This window comes from Ascaphus truei, chromosome 6 (genome assembly GCF_040206685.1).
Source record: "Ascaphus truei isolate aAscTru1 chromosome 6, aAscTru1.hap1, whole genome shotgun sequence".
Classification (NCBI taxonomy): Eukaryota; Metazoa; Chordata; class Amphibia; order Anura; family Ascaphidae; genus Ascaphus; species Ascaphus truei.
The window spans coordinates 125720289-125745797 of NC_134488.1; the positions used below are offsets into that span (position 1 = coordinate 125720289).

Genomic DNA, 25509 nt, shown 5'->3' on the forward strand with positions numbered 1-25509 from the left:
TTCCTTTCACCCCCCAGTTTTTTACATTTATAGTCAAACTTTTAAATTTGATCTGGTTAGAAATGTTAATGTTATAATAGAGGAAGAAAAAGGTCATTTAATAACTTTAAAATGGTGCACAGCAATTACTCTGTACTGTATGGGAGAAGTTAGTCTCGGTGCTTATTCAGTTCCTCTGTAGGGGGGTGGGGGCTGCTGTTATTAATTTGCATACACTTAATTAGCAGAGATGTGCGAAGCATTCCGGTGAGCAAACCATTGATTTCAGGGGAGTGGGGACAAGTGGGGGGGAGGGGGGGAGAAGAAATCCCCAACATTAGCATCATTAAATACATTGAAATGCTTGGTGAATCACCTGTGTGTTGTGACTGAGCGGGTGAAACAACGATTTGAAAGTGGTAATGTGAGATTTCTGTGAAACTTTTAGCCCTTAAAAGTTTGCAAGGAATCAAATATGGTAAATAAAACAACAACAAAAAAAGTTGCACATTTCTACAGATTTGTCCTGGTATGAAACCTATAGCTGTTATCACAGTTGATGCAAGATGTAGCCAGCCTTACCGTTCACGTATATATATATATATTTAAATATATAAAGAAACAGCAAGCACTCTAATGCAAATATCCAATATTTCTATTTGCTGCAGTGGAAGTGCTGTGTGCTGGGCGATAATGGGGAAAGACAGGGTTGCAGACCTGTCTAAGACATGCAAATGAACATACAGGAATATTTACAGTTGCTTTATGCTTTACTGTGGATGGTTTTTGTCACTTTTTTTTTACCCACCATAACCTTAATAATTGGGGGGGGGGAGGGGAAGACTTTTCCTGAGTGTGCCCTGGTCTTCAAAGAGGACTTAATTGGGGGGCTATAATGGATGGCCCACAAAATGTGACGTGTTGTTTAGTAAATGCTAACCAGAGACTATGCTGTCCGCCTCGAAGAAAACAAAATGTTTGTGAATAATTACTATTGCATTCCAGAGAGGTGACACATAGGTTATGCTTTCGTTGACGAACTTTATTAAAAAATAAGAATATCATGTGACGTCATAACTGTCAATCTCGCTGCTGATTTACGACAGGAGTGGGTTTATGTTGTTTTAATGGGGGGAAAAGAATACATAAGGTTAGGTCCCAGCTACGCGCCTGCTATGGCATGCGCTGCAGGTACAACAGCCACCCCAATGGGGCAAAACTTAGGAATTTAGGAAGGTATTATGAAAATCTGGTTTCAACAGAGGTGTGTTTTGGACCAAACAGGTGATTTCTCATTCCTTCGCCAGTGACCTATCTGGGAGAAAATCTGGATATATGGTAATGTATTGTAGAGGGATTTCTGTTTTATGTTTTATCCTATGGAAATACAATATAAACAAGCGAAAATGAAGTGAAAAAATCTGCTACTGGCTGGCACCCGATAATCCTCCTATAGATGGATAGATAAGGGGAAACAGATCACTGCGCAGTAACGAGTACCAGGTTTCAATTCCAAAGACAATAAAAGTATCAATTTACAAGAATAATGATGTTATGTTTCACTTCATTTTCGCCTGAATCATCAAGAGAACTTTCAAAGCTCTATGGACATTTCTGTGGGCTGGGGTAAACTGCATTTGTAAGCGCCGTGGTTTATATTGTATTTCCATTGTATTTTGTATGCGAATTTGTGAGTTAATTTGCTAGGTAGAAACCCCACGGCAGCTCCACCAATCACACACAGGGTTTGGTCATTTTCAATCACACATTATTCCACTTGTGGTAATCACTTTTTAATGGTCACAGCGCTGAGTTATAGGCTTAATTAGTTAGTCACTCCAATCCTCATTATGTTTTATCCTGTTATTTTAAGAAGCTGTCCTGAATTTACTGCAATTGTATGTTCTTGTAATTGTTTTTCTGTAATTTAAGAACTATATTTTATAAAACATTTCATAAGTGATGCTTTGGGCTCTGAATGAACTGTTGCATGCTCTGGATTTTTGTGTGTTAGTTAGTGCATAGATTTTTGTATTATAAACAGGGACCCGAGACCCTTGCAAATATAAATTTGACATCTTTTATTTGCATAATTTCTCGGGTGGTAGAAGCGTATAAATATGATTGCAATTGAGTAAGGGATTAATATTATCTCAATGAAAGACCTTGCGCAGGAGAAAAATAGTTGGCTAGAGTAGCCATGTGTATTAACCGTGGTTGCATATCTATGTCAGGTGCTTACGTCTGTGCTGTTCGTGACAGATGGTATATGGGGATGGATTGAGGGGAGATATTGTTTCTTTGAGGGAACTTTGAGAAGCTGAAAGTGGGACATCTTGCAAGCTGTGTATTAAAAATTAATAAACACACAATCCCAGCAAGCTCAAGAAACACCAAATCCACCACATCATATATACAGCATATATATTTGTGTCAAAAAGGAGTGCTACAGAGTGTGGCCAAATGTATACAGCAAAAGATAGAAATACCCAGTGTTGCATCCAAAGTGACAAAATATATAGTACAAATATGATGCGGTGAGTTTTGAGGTTCTTGAGCTTGCTGGCATTGTGTGTTTATTAAATTTGCATTTTAAACTGGTATCCGTTGTTTGGAGGTTGGCAGACCCTCCTCCCCGGGTTTAAGCTCGCCCCGCCCAACTTTCCAATTAGCAGTTTTTTTTCATGTTCATGTGTACGACAGACCCACTGTGGTGTCCCTCCAGCAGAGGTACATGAGGATTTTACCAGGTATTATTAGGACCTGCAAATTGCAGCTAACGTCACGGCATGACCAATCTTATAACGCCTTGGCCAAAGGGTTTAACTAAATGACCCTTACTCATGGGAATATTAGCACTGAAGCTGCGTATTAACCTTGTCCCGTGTGCAGGTCATGTGCTCACAGGTCTGCCGGACCATACACACTACATGAAACACCCAGGGCTTTTTTGCCCCCAGTAAGTATAACAGGAACTAACATTTGGTTTATTGCATAAATGTCTTACTTTAACAATTTAATTCGCTTTTTCATTTTTGTAATTAATCAAATGTAAAGTAGTTAACAAACTGGCTGCTATTTACATTAAGGGGGAAGGTGTTGTCGCGGGAGACGAGGGCAAATACAACAGGGATCAATTCGCCAGAGAGATCTACAGAGATAATAAAAATTAATTTATTGGAAACTAGTATCCCCAACTGTCCTACATATAAAAACACACACATCCAACCGGGGTAACTGGGGAACACCCTACAGGTATATGTGCTGGGACCTCCATTAGGACGTTTTCCCCATTCTGCTCCCACAGTGTCTAGCAGGCACTGCTATCCAACATCCCAATAGGCACCACAGGAACTCTGGGACCAATGACTGGAACTCATGCCTGGAACTGACTAACAGGGGTCCACCCTGCCCACCTTGTATACCCCATGGCACATCATGGATATGCATAGAGAGGGACAATGGCAGGTAACTCCAATGTTACTTGGGCCCCTGGTTGGTGGGTTAACTGCAACATAAGTTTTGTTACATGAAAAGGCTACATGAAACTTGCAGCATTCCCTCCTGAACAGAGTTAACCCCTGGTCCCTGAAGTGCTGGAACCAGGCTACAAAACACATTGCTATATACAACACAGATATATTATTGACTGTTGTATTGTATTGTATTGTATGTCTTTATTTATATAGCGCCATTAGTGTACATAGCGCTTCACAGTAGTAATACACGTGGTAATCAAATAAATAACAGATAATATAAATAACAGATCATGGGAATAAGTGCTTTAGACATAAAAGTAACATTTCGGAAGAGGAGTACCTGCCCCGAGGAGCTTACAGTCTAATTGGTAGGTAGGTAGAACGTACAGAGACAGTAGGAGGGAGTTCTGGTAAGTGCGTCTGCAGGGGGCCAAGCTTTAAGTATCCTGTGTTCAGAATATCCACAGTGCTATTCATATGCTTCTTTAAGCAAGTGTGTCTTAAGGTGGATAGAGAGGGTGCTAGTCGGGTACTGAGGGGAAGGGCATTCCAGAGGTGTGGGGCAGTCAGTGAAAAAGGTTTAAGGCGGGAGAGGGCTTTAGATACAAAGGGGGTAGAAAGAAGACATCCTTGAGAAGAACGCAAGAGTCTGGATGGTGCATAGCGAGAAATTAGGGATGAGATGTAAGGAGGGGCCGAAGAGTGTAAAGCTTTTACCTGTTAAGGGTAATGGTGGGCTTAACCTTTATTAAAATCTGTCAAATCTACCCCTACCATCACAGTTGTCTCTCTGATTTAGCATTGGCAGGTAAAGCACAAAAGCAGGAAGCTATGACAAAAGGAGGATGTTGATCATGTTACTATAATTATTCCATCAGATTCTTCACACACTGCCATATAGGTATTTATTAACTGAACATCCTGAAGTCCCAACCAAGCTAAAATCCAGGTAGGACATTAACTCTTTGGGTACCCTGGGACATCGCCACTAGTGCAGGGGTGGCCAACTCTAGTCCTCAAGGGCCACCAACAGGTCAGGTTTTCAAGATATCCCTACTCATTCACAGGTGGCTCAGTGGCTTGGTCGCTAACCCTTTAGGTGTCCCAGGACATGGCCACTAGTAGCTACATGATGCCCAAAGAGGGCTAATTTTCTAGAATACACGGCGTTCTGCGTTCCTATAGAGAACAGAGCACCTTCTGCACTCCAGGGAAAAGTGAACTCCTCCACTTCCATTTCCAGGTGACAGGACTCCTCAATCACGTGTCCGCACCTTGCCAGAAGAACTGTGGCACTCATGCTGTGGCCCCTCTAGCACCCAAATGATTAAAGGGATTGTTGTAGGATGAAAGTGTTTTAATTTCCTAGTTATTGCTTTTAATATAATAAGTCATATTCATACAGAGTTCTCGTGATTCCAATAAAAATACAATCTTCATTTTGTTATCACCAAATATGTTTGTGCAGAGTTGGGGTAGCTCCTGTTGATCATTTGACAATTTTAATGTTCAAACTACTGTATTTAACTCCCATCTATCTCATGCAATCCCTCTAAATCTTACAATCAGGGGTTTTTATATTCACGTTTTGAGCCTAATATATTTATCCATCTCCTGGTCTTTATCATCACTCCTCTCAGCTTTTAAACTTAGTAAAACTGATGTGTAGACCAAGATTGAGGCGGGGGTTAGATCTTGAAATCTTATTAAAATATATTTTGCTGTCCAGGTAAATGTATGTTTTTTGCTCAATGAGCTAATGCATGGTACTGCAATGTTGTCCTCTAGGTAATTATTCCTAGGGCTAATTTAATATTCAATATTCAAGTCAATATCCGTTTTTGATTACCCGCTGGAAAGAATAATAAATCAGACCCTTACATTGTTTTTACATCTTTACATCATGCCAAATAATGGTTTAGAGCGTTAATGTGTGTCAGTGGTTCAGGTTACTTAGCACTGATTTAACTTGCTGTGTTTGGAATCTGTGTGGGAATGGGTTAACAGTAATACAGTACTTCTTTTCCTATATAGCACTAAGCAGATATCCAGCACTGTACTGTACATAGGATTCTCCAGGCATAGGTTCCTTCTCTGTATAGTTGACAATGTCATTTTGGTGTCTGACTATAGCACTGTGTGTCTAACCACTTTTTCCTCTGTATAATCTTGGAGTATATAACTGAAACCACTTTTTCTTCCATATAACTTCTGAGTATACATTAATCGGAGGAATTCGAGCCAACACATCTAAGTGGGTTCCAATTATTTCTTTTCTGTTTAGTTTTATTCTAAGTGTATTTTTTTGCTGCGTCTTTTTGCTTGATTATTTTTTAAGCAACACTATTTTCATATTGTATCAGTGACACCATTTAATATATTGCATAATCCCCCCTTTAATTCTCAGCTGCTAAAGTGTTCATACCTGTAAGTAACTACAGTATTTCTTCTACTTTATTGGGAGTATCTTGTCTGGTTGTCTTTCTGTCACCCTGTTATTAGCTATACATCTGAGTGCTCTGTGTATTGTGTAAGGAGAAGGTTTGTAATTAAATGAAACAAAACAAATGAATGGAAACTTCCAAATTAGTTTTTTTATGCAATACAGGGATGATGACACAGTTGGCAGGCAGTACTCTAGGTGGGTCTCTCTCTTATAAAGCAGCTCCCTAGACCACATGTTTCAATACATTCTCAGAGATTGCAGAACTTCTCAGAGACTGGATCCTGACAGGTGAGCTGTGCATTCTCATTCTCTCTCTGTCTTTAAAATGCTAACTAAATAAGTGTATACAGTAAGTTTTTCAATAGAAAGAAATATCTTGCAGAATTACAAACTGCCCGTAATTACCATTCCAATCAATCAATATCCCTCCCTCTTCTTTCTTCTTTTGTGACTTCTATAATGATGATTGTTACCCAGATTATTTCTCTTCTACTCTTGGACATTGACATATGTTTCTGTTTGATCCAGATACAAGCCAGGAATGGGTTTATTGAGCTTCCTTTGGTTGCTGCTAATTTCAGGTAAGACAATGATATTATCAGAGCTCTATGTTATGTCTTTAAATTCTCAGAACAGACTTTGCTCTCACCTCATTACTAACAGGACTCTGTTTCTCCCACAGCCGTTCTATGCCAGGGTCAGAGTACCACACCTGCTCCATTAACAACAGGTAAGAACGAGAGAAATTATGTCATAGTTAGAAAAAGCCCTAACATACTGTAAAGCAACTATGGATTTTACTCAGAGCTAATAACAGGGCATTATCAAAATCATTAATGTCCCTTATTTTCAATGAGGTTATCGCATATCCACAAACTAATTTTATGCAACAACAATGGTTGTTATATACGGTATCTCATTAGCAGAGGCCATGTTAAGTTAGCACTTGAGAAGGAGACAGCCTTCTTTTAGTTAAGTATCAAGTGACATATACGGTAGTTCCCCAAACACACGTTGAGAGATACCTGCGAACAAAAAGGAACACACCTGAGATCTAGGAAATATGCAAATGTATCTCATTTCAAAATACTTTGCCTAATTTCATTAGCATATTTCCCAGGTATCTTTTGTGCGCTCACTTTTGTGCACAGGAATCTCTGCATGTTTTGTACTGTATAAAGGTGAGTGTGGGGGAGGGAGGTATAGACGTTGCTGGGTACTCAACATCTCTCTTCCTCTCTCCTACTCCTCAATAACCTGTAAATCAGGGTATGGATTAGAGTAATGCCACCTTTAGGTGTAAGACCTTTAAAATGTGATGTTAATTCTCTGCATTAACCAGAACAGCCTTTAATGGATATGCGATGTTAGGAGGAACACCTCTTTAGCACAACCTTAGCCCTAACGGCTATAGATATTTAACCCTTTGCTATTTAAAGAAGGGAAACAGGGTTAACATTGGGTAATTCCCTTACTGCAGGAGTCTTCAACTAGTTCCCCAAAGGGCTGGATCAGAAAACCTTTAGAAGCAGACGGGTCATTAGCTTTTTGTAATTTAATTTGTGATACATTCAAAAATATTGAAACAGGTTGTAAGTATTTATAACATCTGCAGCATATAATTATATTACCCTATTCTGCATACGAGTTTCAGTGTAACAAGCTGCACTTAGATGCTTAAGTAAATGCTGTGAAAAGATGAGTGACGATGAGTTGAAGGGCCACAGCCAGGCCCAGCGTGGGACGGATTTATCTCACAGGAGCAGCTTTAGTGGATAAGTGTTACTATTAACCTACAGTTTATTTACACGGAAGAGATAAGCAACAAGTTAACAAAGCACACTGTAAGTATATTTAATGAGACAAGGACGCCTAGCGGACCAGGAGAACATGTAACAAATGTATCAATGTAATTGGCTTCCTGAGAAATGTAAATCCCTCTTAAAATAGAAATTATAGTTATTTGTATCCTGAGAAAAAGGAATATTCCTCCTGTTATCTGGTTCTGCTGAATACATACAGGGCCGGTATTCATCCGCTGCTTGGTTCTTTATGGCTGTGTAGGTATTAATATTTCACACTAGGGTATTTGTGCACCCACAGTTCACCTTTATAATAAGGGAACTCTGATACTGGCTTTGCCCAGCTTTTAATTGCACTAAATCACAAAAGCATATGATTCATTTATTTAACCCTTTCAGGGCACTTTCACATCACAAAGTTTAGTCCCCAGGAGAATAAGAAATTGCATACATTCAGTGTACTGTAGGTATCTGCTATACAGAGGTTACCTTGACGAGGTTGGCGGCTTGAATCATGTTTTGATCAAAAGACTCCTTTGTCACACAGACTTAAGTTCTAAATGTAAACATGTCACTAGTATATTTTAGCCCAAATTGGTAGGAGCGCAGGAAGTGTTCTTTGTTTCCCATATATGTAGACCAATCCTTTTTACCAGCAGCAAACTCCTAAAGGGAGGAGCACGGTAATATGTATGGTCTTCCACTTAGTTTTTTACATGTTTGGATAATAAGTAGAGATGGGCATTGGGCCGGGGGTTCTGGTTTTGATTCTGAAATCATTTTTGGGTTCTGGTTTTTGCTTTTGTACAAAGGCACTTTTTTTTCATTCTGGTTTTCATTTTGCATTATCTAAAATAATAATAATAATATAGAATAAACATAAGTTGATCATAGATTTACAAAAAATATATACCTTTGCATTACCAACAAATAGGAATGAGGTAGAGGCTTATTCTAGTGGCTGGGAGATTGTCAAAATGAACAGAGTTGATAAGGCAATAACTAGTGGGGAGAAGGTTGTGATCTCGCTTATAAGGTAAAAGATTTTCCACCACTGAAAAGTAAATTCCGCTGTTAAGTGGGTGAGGGTGAGGATAAGGTGGGTAACAGGGGGACAGGAAGGGGGAGGGTAATAAAATAAACAAGGTGTAATATGTAATGCATAATGGGAATAACCGCTTCAAAGACAAAAGTAAACAATAGGAGGAGTCCCTGTTCCTAAGAGCTTGCAATCTAAGTAGCATGTAGGCAGAACTTACAGAGACAGTGAGAAGGTATATAAGTATAGATTGCAATATTTTAAAATACAATAAAACCATGTGAAAGAAAAAAAAAGTTTTTTGTTTATAATCGTATTAAAAAGACATTACATTTATGGCCCTATTGCCTGTTATCTTTCTAAATAATTTTTGGGCTTTGATACTAAAAATCGTATTGGTTTTGTTATGTACAGTAAGGTTCTGATGTTGCGCCCCGTTTTCCCAGCTCTAATAATAACGGTTACAAACAAGAATAAAAGTAAATGAAACGGCCTCCAGATTTGATGCATGAAAAACACAAACCGAACACCTTTCTTACAAAAAAGATTATATAACGATTGTAAAAACCCTATAAAATGTTTTCAACTACTGTACATTCAAAAATACGAATTGTTCTTTAAAAAAAGACGTCAATCCCCTACATTTGACCTACAGTATAAAACATGACGGTGCCACTAGTAACGTGGTTGTGCCTTTTTTAAGTCATTTTTTTTAAGGTCATTCTCCATAGTATCATTATTTGGAGAATTTTACAATCTTTTATTAAACCTTGTGTGCAAAGATTTTGATCTCTTGTTTTGCGTATGCTAATCATATTACCATTGCCAATCCATTAGTGAGATCAGATTAGAATTTCATAGCACCCAAAATGTTAGAAACTTTGTATCTGTCGCAGGAAATAAATAAGTAAACACTTACTTTACAGATGGGTGTGTCTTGCTCTGGATAACATTCACAAGGTGTTTGCCTTTTAATTTTGTTGTTTTCATCTTTTACCTTCTCTGCGATCATAACATAATCTCTCATGTATCCCATACAGATGTCTCCTGTCCGCCTAACACTAAATATGGCTGCAAACGCAACTGCTTTGGTAATTGTGACAATCTGAACAGCACGACTGAGGCGTGCATTTTGAGTTGCTGGTTCGGTTGTGATTGCATAGATGGTTACGTCTTTAAATCCCGTGAATCCAACGTCTGTGTGCCTCCCTCCCAATGCAATGTTTCCTGTCCTGAACATATGCACTTCGACCCCTGTCTGAGAACACTTCGGCCGACCTGTGATACTTTAGGAAAAACTCCAGCACCGTACCAGAATTGCGAGCCTCGCTGTGTTTGTGATGAGGGTTATATTTTTGATAATAATAAAAAGGTCTGTAGAAAAATCAGTGAGTGTCCACAAAAAGGCTACGGTGAAATAAAAAATAAAAAGTAGTTCTTCCACCGCAACCAAAAGAGATTGCTCATTTTGAACACTTTGGGACATTTTGTTTGAACTTTTGGCTCCAAAGGTTCTAACAAAATATTTGTGGGTTTCCCCAAATTTAGCTTGAACCTGCAGAGCAGCAAATCCCGACAGATTTGCACATTTCTAGTAACCAGAATAAATCCTGCAATGATTTGACCAACATGATCACTGAAAACCAACCATCCTAAAATCAACATTCCTGCGGCATGGCTGGGGGCTGACTCTCCATCAATATATGGGTCAGCATTATAGTCTCACACCCTATATGCTAATTCTATTGATAAGATAATGAAACTCACAGAGATTTCCATATTCAGATTATTTTAAACATGTTTCATTGTTATGGTATTGTATTTTAATGGAGAAATAAAACCTATGTTAAATGTCTGGTTTTCTGATTGTTCCATTTTTAAAACCATTTTGCTCAAATTACACATTTCACACGGTCTGGACGTGAGAAATGTTTAATGAATACGGTGAGATGAGTTCCATGCCATATTGCCCATTTACACAAAGAAAATCTATTTTGCAATCCACACAACAAAATCTGACGTTGGCTTGGGTATTAAACAGTCTTCCATTAATCCATTCAGAGAAGTTCAATTTAATAGTCATAGTGGGTGAGAGTGACCCATCTAACCTTCCTCTAAATAACTTAGGGAGAAACATCTGTGCTCAAAAAGGAGCACACCTGAGGTACTCTGGGAGATATGCAAAGCATATTTAAATGAGTCATATTCCACACTTTCCATAAGAACTATATTGAGTTGGCCAGTGTAAAGTGCCTAGGCGACTAGAATGATGTCATAAAAGAAAAGGATTCCACTTTAATTCCGGGACGGATGAAGACAAAATGGGAAAAACCACAATCAGAAGTATTTAAAATACAATAAAAATACCTTGATTGAACTTGATAGGAAATACACTTACATGAAATAATGTCTCTTCAATATGGATAGGGGAGACTTCCTGGTGATACCAAAATTGGAGGGGAAAAAAAAAAAAACTGATATAGTGTAACACCATTTTATTAACAAATACTTAAAAAAGAGATTGAAAACTCACAAACAGCCAGCAGTTTAAGGCATTGAGAAGGATGCATCCAGAATCCACAAGCCGTCCTCCAGAATCCCTGGTTGTCAGTGTGGATCCTGCTCCAGCAGTCAGAGTAGTTCTTTGCAGGGATGTACCAGCATTGGTTGATTTCCTGGTGCTTGTGCACAGACCAGGTCTCTCCCTAGGCTGTTCTCCTTGCTGCAGTTTCAGTGCTGCCTCCAAACTGGATGAAGCTACAATTTCCTCAATACGGTGGCCTGTGATGCCCAAAATTTGTCAAACCGGTTTCGCCCTTGGCTTCCTCAGTGGCAAAAAATGATGTATTGGTGTCAGATCCAACAGCATAGGAAAACACAAGCATTGCTTTTATAGGCAGTAGCTCTAACAGCGTGAGATAAACCAGCTGCTGGGTAACGACACTGTCACTGTCTACCATCTCCAAGGGATGTCTGTTTAAATATGATAAGGATTGTAACCTTGAAAGGACTTTTTATTAAGTGTGGGGATACTGTCGCGGCCGAGTTTATTCTTAACTTTGCCCGGTCTCGGCCGCGACAGAAACCGGGCGCGCGCCGAGGTGTCCCGTGTGCGCGCCGGAGCCCCGGAGGATCGGTCCTCCAATCGGGGCTTCCCCCTCCTCTGTCCGGGTCCCCCGGAGCCCCCCACCGCCATCCCCTACATTAGAGGAACCCAGGGCTCCCTCGGGGAGCCCTGGGCACGCGCGCCATGCGCGCACGCTCCCGATGAAGCGTGACCGCGCATCGATGACGCGCGGCACGCCGAGGGAAAAAAACGAGCAAGCCGGGAAACCTCCCGGCTTGCGGCACTAGCCAAGTGAGGATAAAGTGTGCCGCCTCTGTAGAACAAAAAGGGCGGTGTGAGGCGAGGCGGTGCATACTAGTGTATACTAGCAGGGTGGCTGAACTTGGGAATGTACAGTGGTTTAATTTATTTTAAAAGTGTGTGGTAATTGAAAGTCTGTAAAAAAACAAATATACAGTAGTGCGCTCAAAAATATACTGTGAAGTGTAGAAAGTGACTATTAATACACAAAGTGTTAAATAATTTAAAAGATGTGTAAAAAACAAAAACAAATTGTGATTAAAGGAACTTCCCTTGTAGAGAGTTGCTGCTGATAAAGTAGAGGGTTCAACCATCAGGAACTAAGAAAGGAAGAAAGAATAAAAGCACAAACTCTCATAGTGCAGTATCAAAAAATAATTTAGTGAGTAAAAGAGGTAATATATGCACGTACAGCAAAAACATTGAATAAAGGTAATATAGTATAAAAACTGGCAGCAATCACCAAGGTATCCGAACCCTCGCACGGGTGCCATGCTGTGCTGATGGTATTGGTCCAGGTAGGTGACGGCACGATTGCTGCAGCTGTATGAATGTCCAACAGGTGATTTCTCATTCCTTTGCCAGTGACCTCTCTGGGAGAAAATCTAGAAATATGGAAATGTATTGTAGAGGGATTTCTGTTTTATGTTTTATCCTGTTATTTTAAGAAACTGTCCTGAATTTACTGCAATTGTATGTTCTTGTAATCGTTTTTCTGTAATTTAAGAACTATATTTTATATATATTAAAACATTTCATAAGTGATGCTTTGGGCTCTGAATGAACTGTTGCATGCTCTGGATTTGTGTGTGTTAGTTAGTGCATAGTTTTTTGAATTATGAACAGGGACCTGAGACCCTTGCAAATATAAATTTGACATCTTTTAGTTGCATAATTTCTCAGGTGGTGGAAGCGTATAAATATGATTGCAATTGAGTAAGGGATTAATATTATCTCAATGAAAGACCTTGCGCAGGAGAAAAATAGTTGGCTAGAGTAGCCATGTGTATTAACCGTGGTTGCATATCTATGTCAGATGCTCACGTCTGTGCTGTTCGTGACAGATGGTATATGGGGACGGATTGAGGGGAGATATTGTTTCTTTGAGGGAACTTTGAGAAGCTGAAAGTGCGACATCTTGCAAGCTGTGTATTAAAAATTAATAAACACACAATCCCAGCAAGCTCAAGAAACACCAAATCCACCACATCATATATACATCACTAGCTGATATACCCGGCGTTGCCCGGGATGTAAATGCGTAATAGGAAGTATTTTTTATAAATCGTGGAACAATAGGTGAGTATTTGTTGTAAAGATTGGATAATAATATTGAAAAGAAAGATGGAATAAAATGTAATACGATGTTGTTGTTTAAAAATGGTTTATTGTAAACACACCACAGTACCATGTATATTTTGGTGACATAACAGATGTAAAAATGTGAGGCGTGTGTCCTGCTAGGGTGTGAGGCGGCGGGTGGCGCGTGGGTTGTGAGTGCTGTCTGTGAGTGGGTGTCCTGCTAGGGTGTGAGGCGGTGTGTCAGTGATGTTGGTGCGTAGGGGCGGGAGGCAGCAGGTGTGTGGCGGCAGGTGTGTGTCGAGTGTGGCGGGTGTCTGTTGAGTGCGTGCAGCGGCTGTGAGGCGGTGAGTGAAAGGCAGAGGCGGCCGGAGTAAGGGCGGGTGAAAGGCAGATGCGGGTGGGCGCGAAAGCAGAGGCGGGAAGGCGGGGGGGGGCGTGAAGGTGTGCAGGAAGGCGAAGGGCGGTGGGAAGGGGAGGAGGGGAGGGAGGGGAAGGGGTGGAGGAGGGGTGGAAGGGGTGGAGGGGGGGAAAGGGTGGAGGGGGGGGAAGGGGTGGAGGGGGGAAGGGGTAGAGGGGGTGGAGAGGGGGGAAGGTTGAATGATGGAGGGGGTGGAAGGTTGAATGATGGAGGGGTTGGAGGGGGGGAAGGGAGGAATGTTTGGCGGGAGTGGAGGGGGGAGGGGGGGAAGAGGGGGAAGGGGGGAAGAGGGGGTGGGGGAGGGGAAAGGGGAGTGGAGGTGGGGGGAAGGGGAGTGGAGGGGGGGGGTGAAAGCAGAGCTGGGAAGGCGGGGGGCGGGAAGGCGATCAGGAAAGCGAAGGGCGGCGGGAAGGGGAGGGATGGGAAGGGGTGGAGGAGGGGTGGAAGGGGTGGAGGGGGGGAAGGGGTGGAGAGGGGGGAAGGTTGAATGATGGAGGGGGTGGAAGGTTGAATGATGGAGGGGGTGGAGGGGGTGGAGGGGGAAAGGGGGGAATGATGGGGGGGAGAGGAAGGGGGAGGGGGGAGGAGGGGGGAGGGGAAAGGGGAGAGGAGGGGGGGAAAGGGGAGTGGAGGGGGGGAAGAGGGAAGAGGGGGTAGGGGGGAAGAGGGAGTAGGGGGAGGGGAAAGGGGAGTGGAGGGAAAGGGGAGTGGAGGGGGGCAAAGGGGAGTGGAGGAGGGAAAGAGGGGGTAGGGGGAGGGTAGGGGAAAGGGGAGGGGAGGGGAAAGGGGAGTGGAGGGGGGGGGAAGGGGAGGGGAAAGGGGAGTGGAGGGGGGGAAGGGGAGGGGAAAGGGGAGTGAAGGGGGGGAAAGGGGAGTGGAGGGGGGGGAAGGGGAGTGGAGGGGGGGGAAAGGGGAGTGGAGAGGGGGAAAAGGGGAGTGGAGGGGGGGAAAGGGGAGTGGAGGGGGGGGAAGGGGAGTGAAGGGGGGGAAAGGGGAGTGGAGGGGGGAAAGGGGTGTGGAGTGGGGGAAAGGGTGTGGAGGGGGGGAAAAGGAGTGGTGGGGGGGTGGAGGGGAGTGGAGGGGGAGTGGAGGGGGGTGGGTGAAGGGGAGTGGAGGGGAGTGGAGGGGTGTGTGGAGGGAGCATATGTTTGTCATAATTTATGTATCCGCTTGCACCCCTCCCCCGTCCGGCCGTCCGTTCCCCCACTGGCTCGGCGGCTGGCCACCCCCCCCCCCCTTCTTGGATCCCCGATGGCTCGGGGATCGCTCTTCGCCCCCCCCCCCCCCGTTCCCCGATGGCTCGGCGACCGCTTGGTCCCCCGATGGGTCGTCCAGCCGACGGAGGCACGTGCAGGCGGCGGCAGGAAGCGCCATGTGTGGTCCTGGCCTTGAGAAATATATATATAGTTACTGTATTTGTGTCAAAAAGAGTGCTGCTGAGCGTGGCCAAATGTATACAGCAAAAGATAGAAATACCCAGTGTTACATCCAAAGTGACAAAATATATAGTACAAATATGATGTGGTGAGTTTTGAGGTTCTTGAGCTTGCTGGCATTGTGTGTTTATTAAATTAGAATTTTAAACTGGTATCCGTTGTTTGGAGGTTGGCAGACCCTCCTCCCCGGGTTTAAGCTCGCCCCGCCCAACTTTCCAATTAGCAGTTTTTTTTCATGTTCATGTGTACGACAGACCCACTGTGGTGTCCCTCCAGCAGAGGTACATGAGGATTTTACCAGGTAGTATTAGGACCTGCAAATTGGTCATGCCGTGACGTTGGCTGCAGTCTTATAACGCCTTGGCCAAAGGGTTTAACTAAATGACCCTTACTCATGGGAATATTAGCACTGAAGCTGTGTATTAACCCTTGACCTGTGTGCAGGTCATGTGCTCACAGGTCTGCCGTACCATACACACTACATGAAACACCCAGGGCTTTTTTGTCCCCAGTAAGTATAACAGGAACTAACATTTGGTTTATTGCATAAATGTCTTACTTTAACAATTTAATTCGCTTTTTCATTTTTGTAATTAATCAAATGTAAAGTAGTTAACAAATTGGCTGCTATTTACATTAAGGGGGAAGGTGTTGTCACGGGAGACGAGGGCAAATACAACAGGGATCAATTCGCCAGAGAGATCTACAGAGATAATAAAAATTAATTTATTGGAAACTAGTATCCCCAACTGTCCTACATATAAAAACACAAACATCCAACTGGGGAACACCCTACTGGTCTATGTGCTGAGACCTCCATTAGGAAGTTTTCCCCATTCTGCTCCCACAGTGTCTAGCAGGCACTGCTATCCAAAATCCCAATAGGCACCACAGGATCTCTGGGACCAATGACTGGATCTCATGTCTGGAACTGACTCGGGGGGCCACCCTGCCCACCTTTTATACAAACCACGCACCGAACCCCAGCAAGCTCATTTTAGGAACCCCTGAGCTTGCTGGGGTTCTATGTGTTGTTTGTTAACTTATTTTCAGCTGTTTCAGCTTTTAGAGGTAAGTGGCTCCTCCTTCCCAGGGTTTTAAGATCACCCCCCCCCCCCCATTCTACTGGATATAGATCCAATGTTGGTCTTTCTCCCTCCTAATAGAGGTAAATGAGAATTTTAATCCTAATAGAGGTATATTAGTATTTTATCTGGTAGTGTTAGGACCTATGAACTGGGTCTGCCTTGTCGTGGCTCACAGGCTTACAATGCTTTGACCAAAGGGTTAAACTAAATGACCCTTTTTCAAGAGACTATAAGTATTTTACTGTGTATTTTTGCCACCTTGTATACCCCATGGCACATCATGGATATGCATAGAGAGGGATAATGGCAGGTAACTCCAATGTTACTTGGGCCCGATTGGTGGGTTAACTGCAACATAAGTTTTGTTACATGAAAAGGCTACATGAAACTTGCAGCATTCCCTCCTGAACAGAGTTAACCCCTCGGTCCCTGAAGTGCTGGAACCAGGCTACAAAACACATTGCTATATACAACACAGATATATTATTGACTGTTAAGGGTAATGGCGGGTTTAACCTTTATTAAAAGCAGCCAAATCTACCCCTACCATCACAGTTGTCTCTCTGATTTAGCATTGGCAGGTAAAGCACAAAAGCAGGAAGCTATGATAAAAGGAGGATGTTGATCATGTTACTATAATTATTCCATCAGATTCTTCGCACACTGCCATATAGGTATTTATTACCTGAACATCCTGAAGTCCCAGCCAAGCTAATATCCAGGTAGGACATTAACTCTTTGGGTGCCCTTGGACATCGCCACTAGTGCAGGGGTGGCCAACTCTAGTCCTCAAGGGCCACCAACAGGTTTTCAGGATATCCCTACTCCATCACAGGTGGCTCAGTGGCTTGGTCGCTAACCCTTTGGGTGTCACAGGACATGGCCACTAGCAGCTACATGATGCCCAAAGAGGGCTAATTTTCAAGAGTACACAGCGTTCTGCGTTCCTATAGAGAACAGGACACCTTCTGCACTCCAGGGAAAGGTGAATGCCTCCACTTCCATTTCCAGGTGACAGGACTCCTCAATCACGTGTCCGCACCTTGCCAGAAGAACTGTGGCACTCATGCCGTGGCCCCTCTAGCACCCAAATTATTAAAGGGATTGTTGTAGGATGAAACGGTTTTAATTTCCTAGTTATTGCTTTTAATATAATGAGTCATATTCATACAGAGTTCTCGTGATTCCAATAAAAATACAATCTTGATTTTGTTATCACCAAATATGTTTGTTCAGAGTTGGGGTAGCTCCTGTTGATCATTTGACAATTTTAATGTTCAAATTACTGTATTTAACTCCCATCTATCTCATGCAATCCCTCTAAATCTTACAATCAGGGGTTTTTATATTCACTTTTTGAGCCTAAAATCTTTATCCATCTCCTGGTCTTTATCAACACTCCTCTCAGCTTTTAAACTTAGTAAAACTGATGTGTAGACCAAGATTGAGGCGGGGGTTAGATCTTGAAATCTTATTAAAATATATTTTGTTGTTCAGGTAAATGTATGTTTTTTGCTCAATGAGCTAATGCATGATAGGTTTTTTCGGCAGTGCATATACAAGCTGCAATGTTGTCCTCTAGTTAATTACTCCTAGGGCTAATTTAATATTCATTATTCAAGTCAATATCCGTTTTTGATTACCCACTGGAAAGAATAATAAATCAGACCCTTACATTGTTTTTACATCTTTACATCGTGCCAAATAATGTTTTAGAGCGTTAATGTGTGTCAGTGGTTCAGGTTACTTAGCACTGATTTATCTTGCTGTGTTTGGAATCTGTGTGGGAATGGGTTAACAGTAATACAGTACTTCTTTTCCTATATAGCACTATGCAGATATCCAGCACTATACTGTACATAGGATTCTCCAGGCATAGGTTCCTTCTCTGTATAGTTGACAATGTCATTTTGGTGTCTGACTATAGCACTGTGTGTCTAACCACTTTTTCCTCTGTATAATCTTGGAGTATATAACTGAAACCACTTTTTCTTCCATATAACTTCTGAGAATACATTAATCGGAGGAATTCGAGCCAACACATCTAAGTGGGTTCCAATTATTTCTTTTCTGTTTAGTTTTATTCTAAGTGTATTTTTTTTGCTGCGTCTTTTTGCTTGATTATTTTTTAAGCAACACTATTTTCATATTGTATCAGTGACACCATTTAATATATTGCATAATCCCCCCTTTAATTCTCAGCTGCTAAAGTGTTCATACCTGTAAGTAACTACAGTATTTCTTGTACTTTATTGGGAGTATCTTGATAAGAACTTGTCTGGTTGTCTTTCTGTCACCCTGTTATTAGCTATAAATCTGAGTGCCCTGTGTATTGTGTAAGGAGAAGGTTTGTAATTAAATGAAACAAAACAAATGAATGGAAACTTCCAAATTAGTTTTTTTATGCAATACAGGGATGATGACACAGTTGGCAGGCAATACTGTAGGTGGGTCTCTCTCTTATAAAGCAGCTCCCTAGACCACATGTTTCAATACATTCTCAGAGATTGCAGAACTTCTCAGAGACTGGATCCTGACAGGTGAGCTGTGCATTCTCATTCTCTCTCTCTGTCTTTAAAATGCTAACTAAATAAGTGTATACAGTAAGTTTTTCAATAGAAAGAAATATCTTGCAGAATTACAAACTGCCCGTAATTACCATTCCAATCAATCAATATCCCTCCCTCTTCTTTCTTCTTTTGTGACTTCTATAATGATGATTGTTACCCAGATTATTTCTCTTCTACTCTTGGACATTGACATATGTTTCTGTTTGATCCAGATACAAGCCAGGAATGGGTTTATTGAGCTTCCTTTGGTTGCTGCTAATTTCAGGTAAGACAATGATATTATCAGAGCTGTATGTTGTGTCTTTAAATTCTCAGAACAGACTTTGCTCTCACCTCATTACTAACAGGACTCTGTTTCTCCCACAGCCGTTCTATGCCAGGGTCAGAGTACCACACCTGCTCCATTAACAACAGGTAAGAACGAGAGAAATTATGTCATAGTTAGAAAAAGCCCTAACATACTGTAAAGCAACTATGGATTTTACTCAGAGCTAATAACAGGGCATTATCAAAATCATTAATGTCCCTTATTTTCAATGAGGTTATCGCATATCCACAAACTAATTTTATGCAACAACAATGGTTGTTATATACGGTATCTCATTAGCAGAGGCCATGTTAAGTTAGCACTTGAGAAGGAGACAGCCTTCTTTTAGTTAAGTATCAAGTGACATATACAGTACCTCCCCAAACACACGTTGAGAGATACCTGCGAACAAAAAGGAACACACCTGAGATCTAGGAAATATGCAAATGTATCTCATTTCAAAATACTTTGCCTAATTTCATTAGCATATTTCCCAGGTATCTTTTGTGCGCTCACTTTTGTGCACAGGAATCTCTGCATGTTTTGTATAAAGGTGAGTGTGGGGGAGGGAGGTATAGACGTTGCTGGGTACTCAACATCTCTCTTCCTCTCTCCTACTCCTCAATAACCTGTAAATCAGGGTATGGATTAGAGTAATGCCACCTTTAGGTGTAAGACCTTTAAAATGTGATGTTAATTCTCTGCATTAACCAGAACAGCCTTTAATGGATATGCGATGTTAGGAGGAACACCTCTTTAGCACAACCTTAGCCCTAACGGCTATAGATATTTAACCCTTTGCTATTTAAAGAAGGGAAACAGGGTTAACATTGGGTAATTCCCTTACTGCAGGAGTCTTCAACTAGTTCCCCAAAGGGCTGGATCAGAAAACCTTTAGAAGCAGACGGGTCATTAGCTTTTTGTAATTTAATTTGTGATACATTCAAAAATATTGAAACAGGTTGTAAGTATTTATAACATCTGCAGCATATAATTATATTACCCTATTCTGCATACGAGTTTCAGTGTAACAAGCTGCACTTAGATGCTTAAGTAAATGCTGTGAAAAGATAAGTGACGATGAGTTGAAGGGCCACAGCCAGGCCCAGCGTGGGACGGATTTATCTCACAGGAGCAGCTTTAGTGGATAAGTGTTACTATTAACCTACAGTTTATTTACACGGAAGAGATAAGCAACAAGTTAACAAAGCACACTGTAAGTATATTTAATGAGACAAGGACGCCTAGCGGACCAGGAGAACATGTAACAAATGTATCAATGTAATTGGCTTCCTGAGAAATGTAAATCCCTCTTAAAATAGAAATTATAGTTATTTGTATCCTGAGAAAAAGGAATATTCCTCCTGTTATCTGGTTCTGCTGAATACATACAGGGCCGGTATTCATCCGCTGCTTGGTTCTTTATGGCTGTGTAGGTATTAATATTTCACACTAGGGTATTTGTGCACCCACAGTTCACCTTTATAATAAGGGAACTCTGATACTGGCTTTGCCCAGCTTTTAATTGCACTAAATCACAAAAGCATATGATTCATTTATTTAACCCTTTCAGGGCACTTTCACATCACAAAGTTTAGTCCCCAGGAGAATAAGAAATTGCATACATTCAGTGTACTGTAGGTATCTGCTATACAGAGGTTACCTTGACGAGGTTGGCGGCTTGACTCATGTTTTGATCAAAAGACTCCTTTGTCACACAGACTTAAGTTCTAAATGTAAACATGTCACTAGTATATTTTAGCCCAAATTGGTAGGAGCGCAGGAAGTGTTCTTTGTTTCCCATATATGTAGACCAATCCTTTTTACCAGCAGCAAACTCCTAAAGGGAGGAGCACGGTAATATGTATGGTCTTCCACTTAGTTTTTTACATGTTTGGATAATAAGTAGAGATGGGCATTGGGCCGGGGGTTCTGGTTTTGATTCTGAAATCATTTTTGGGTTCTGGTTTTTGCTTTTGTACAAAGGCACTTTTTTTTCATTCTGGTTTTCATTTTGCATTATCTAAAATAATAATAATAATATAGAATAAACATAAGTTGATCATAGATTTACAAAAAATATATACCTTTGCATTACCAACAAATAGGAATGAGCTAGAGGCTTATTCTAGTGGCTGGGAGATTGTCAAAATGAACAGAGTTGATAAGGCAATAACTAGTGGGGAGAAGGTTGTGATCTCGCTTATAAGGTAAAAGATTTTCCACCACTGAAAAGTAAATTCCGCTGTTAAGTGGGTGAGGGTGAGGATAAGGTGGGTAACAGGGGGACAGGAAGGGGGAGGGTAATAAAATAAACAAGGTGTAATATGTAATGCATAATGGGAATAACCGCTTCAAAGACAAAAGTAAACAATAGGAGGAGTCCCTGTTCCTAAGAGCTTGCAATCTAAGTAGCATGTAGGCAGAACTTACAGAGACAGTGAGAAGGTATATAAGTATAGATTGCAATATTTTAAAATACAATAAAACCATGTGAAAGAAAAAAAAAGTTTTTTGTTTATAATCGTATTAAAAAGACATTACATTTATGGCCCTATTGCCTGTTATCTTTCTAAATAATTTTTGGGCTTTGATACTAAAAATCGTATTGGTTTTGTTATGTACAGTAAGGTTCTGATGTTGCGCCCCGTTTTCCCAGCTCTAATAATAACGGTTACAAACAAGAATAAAAGTAAATGAAACGGCCTCCAGATTTGATGCATGAAAAACACAAACCGAACACCTTTCTTACAAAAAAGATTATATAACGATTGTAAAAACCCTATAAAATGTTTTCAACTACTGTACATTCAAAAATACGAATTGTTCTTTAAAAAAAAGACGTCAATCCCCTACATTTGACCTACAGTATAAAACATGACGGTGCCACTAGTAACGTGGTTGTGCCTTTTTTAAGTCATTTTTTTTAAGGTCATTCTCCATAGTATCATTATTTGGAGAATTTTACAATCTTTTATTAAACCTTGTGTGCAAAGATTTTGATCTCTTGTTTTGCGTATGCTAATCATATTACCATTGCCAATCCATTAGTGAGATCAGATTAGAATTTCATAGCACCCAAAATGTTAGAAACTTTGTATCTGTCGCAGGAAATAAATAAGTAAACACTTACTTTACAGATGGGTGTGTCTTGCTCTGGATAACATTCACAAGGTGTTTGCCTTTTAATTTTGTTGTTTTCATCTTTTACCTTCTCTGCGATCATAACATAATCTCTCATGTATCCCATACAGATGTCTCCTGTCCGCCTAACACTAAATATGGCTGCAAACGCAACTGCTTTGGTAATTGTGACAATCTGAACAGCACGACTGAGGCGTGCATTTTGAGTTGCTGGTTCGGTTGTGATTGCATAGATGGTTACGTCTTTAAATCCCGTGAATCCAACGTCTGTGTGCCTCCCTCCCAATGCAATGTTTCCTGTCCTGAACATATGCACTTCGACCCCTGTCTGAGAACACTTCGGCCGACCTGTGATACTTTAGGAAAAACTCCAGCACCGTACCAGAATTGCGAGCCTCGCTGTGTTTGTGATGAGGGTTATATTTTTGATAATAATAAAAAGGTCTGTAGAAAAATCAGTGAGTGTCCACAAAAAGGCTACGGTGAAATAAAAAATAAAAAGTAGTTCTTCCACCGCAACCAAAAGAGATTGCTCATTTTGAACACTTTGGGACATTTTGTTTGAACTTTTGGCTCCAAAGGTTCTAACAAAATATTTGTGGGTTTCCCCAAATTTAGCTTGAACCTGCGGAGCAGCAAATCCCGACAGATTTGCACATTTCTAGTAACCAGAATAAATCCTGCAATGATTTGACCAACATGATCACTGAAAACCAACCATCCTAAAATCAACATTCCTGCGGCATGGCTGGGGGCTGACTCTCCATCAATATATGGGTCAGCATTATAGTCTCACACCCTATATGCTAATTCTATTGATAAGATAATGAAACTCACAGAGATTTCCATATTCAGATTATTTTAAACATGTTTCATTGTTATGGTATTGTATTTTAATGGAGAAATAAAACCTATGTTAAATGTCTGGTTTTCTGATTGTTCCATTTTTAAAACCATTTTGCTCAAATTACACATTTCACACGGTCTGGACGTGAGAAATGTTTAATGAATACGGTGAGATGAGTTCCATGCCATATTGCCCATTTACACAAAGAAAATCTATTTTGCAATCCACACAACAAAATCTGACGTTGGCTTGGGTATTAAACAGTCTTCCATTAATCCATTCAGAGAAGTTCAATTTAATAGTCATAGTGGGTGAGAGTGACCCATCTAACCTTCCTCTAAATAACTTAGGGAGAAACATCTGTGCTCAAAAAGGAGCACACCTGAGGTACTCTGGGAGATATGCAAAGCATATTTAAATGAGTCATATTCCACACTTTCCATAAGAACTATATTGAGTTGGCCAGTGTAAAGTGCCTAGGCGACTAGAATGATGTCATAAAAGAAAAGGATTCCACTTTAATTCCGGGACGGATGAAGACAAAATGGGAAAAACCACAATCAGAAGTATTTAAAATACAATAAAAATACCTTGATTGAACTTGATAGGAAATACACTTACATGAAATAATGTCTCTTCAATATGGATAGGGGAGACTTCCTGGTGATACCAAAATTGGAGGGGAAAAAAAAAAACTGATATAGTGTAACACCATTTTATTAACAAATACTTAAAAAAGAGATTGAAAACTCACAAACAGCCAGCAGTTTAAGGCATTGAGAAGGATGCATCCAGAATCCACAAGCCGTCCTCCAGAATCCCTGGTTGTCAGTGTGGATCCTGCTCCAGCAGTCAGAGTAGTTCTTTGCAGGGATGTACCAGCATTGGTTGATTTCCTGGTGCTTGTGCACAGACCAGGTCTCTCCCTAGGCTGTTCTCCTTGCTGCAGTTTCAGTGCTGCCTCCAAACTGGATGAAGCTACAATTTCCTCAATACGGTGGCCTGTGATGCCCAAAATTTGTCAAACCGGTTTCGCCCTTGGCTTCCTCAGTGGCAAAAAATGATGTATTGGTGTCAGATCCAACAGCATAGGAAAACACAAGCATTGCTTTTATAGGCAGTAGCTCTAACAGCGTGAGATAAACCAGCTGCTGGGTAACGACACTGTCACTGTCTACCATCTCCAAGGGATGTCTGTTTAAATATGATAAGGATTGTAACCTTGAAAGGACTTTTTATTAAGTGTGGGGATACTGTCGCGGCCGAGTTTATTCTTAACTTTGCCCGGTCTCGGCCGCGACAGAAACCGGGCGCGCGCCGAGGTGTCCCGTGTGCGCGCCGGAGCCCCGGAGGATCGGTCCTCCAATCGGGGCTTCCCCCTCCTCTGTCCGGGTCCCCCGGAGCCCCCCACCGCCATCCCCTACATTAGAGGAACCCAGGGCTCCCTCGGGGAGCCCTGGGCACGCGCACCATGCGCGCACGCTCCCGATGAAGCGTGACCGCGCATCGATGACGCGCGGCACGCCGAGGGAAAAAAACGAGCAAGCCGGGAAACCTCCCGGCTTGCGGCACTAGCCAAGTGAGGATAAAGTGTGCCGCCTCTGTAGAACAAAAAGGGCGGTGTGAGGCGAGGCGGTGCATACTAGTGTATACTAGCAGGGTGGCTGAACTTGGGAATGTACAGTGGTTTAATTTATTTTAAAAGTGTGTGGTAATTGAAAGTCTGTAAAAAAACAAATATACAGTAGTGCGCTCAAAAATATACTGTGAAGTGTAGAAAGTGACTATTAATACACAAAGTGTTAAATAATTTAAAAGATGTGTAAAAAACAAAAACAAATTGTGATTAAAGGAACTTCCCTTGTAGAGAGTTGCTGCTGATAAAGTAGAGGGTTCAACCATCAGGAACTAAGAAAGGAAGAAAGAATAAAAGCACAAACTCTCATAGTGCAGTATCAAAAAATAATTTAGTGAGTAAAAGAGGTAATATATGCACGTACAGCAAAAACATTGAATAAAGGTAATATAGTATAAAAACTGGCAGCAATCACCAAGGTATCCGAACCCTCGCACGGGTGCCATGCTGTGCTGATGGTATTGGTCCAGGTAGGTGACGGCACGATTGCTGCAGCTGTATGAATGTCCAACAGGTGATTTCTCATTCCTTTGCCAGTGACCTCTCTGGGAGAAAATCTGGAAATATGGAAATGTATTGTAGAGGGATTTCTGTTTTATGTTTTATCCTGTTATTTTAAGAAACTGTCCTGAATTTACTGCAATTGTAT

At 41.3% G+C, this 25509-nt stretch overlaps 2 protein-coding genes across 2 annotated transcripts; both read left to right on the forward strand.

The window, feature by feature from the left end:
- The first annotated feature begins 6113 nt into the window (after positions 1–6113).
- Positions 6114–10598, forward strand: LOC142497847 (zonadhesin-like). The gene is made up of 4 exons (XM_075606215.1): positions 6114–6192; positions 6433–6485; positions 6587–6634; positions 9786–10598. The coding sequence occupies exons 1-4, from the start codon at positions 6137–6139 to the stop codon at positions 10178–10180; spliced, it is 552 nt and encodes a 183-aa protein (XP_075462330.1). The 5' UTR covers positions 6114–6136; the 3' UTR covers positions 10181–10598.
- Positions 10599–18797: 8199 nt separating this feature from the next.
- LOC142497848 (zonadhesin-like) lies at positions 18798–23300 on the forward strand. The gene is made up of 4 exons (XM_075606216.1): positions 18798–18896; positions 19139–19191; positions 19293–19340; positions 22488–23300. The coding sequence occupies exons 1-4, from the start codon at positions 18841–18843 to the stop codon at positions 22880–22882; spliced, it is 552 nt and encodes a 183-aa protein (XP_075462331.1). The 5' UTR covers positions 18798–18840; the 3' UTR covers positions 22883–23300.
- The last annotated feature ends 2209 nt before the right edge of the window (positions 23301–25509 follow it).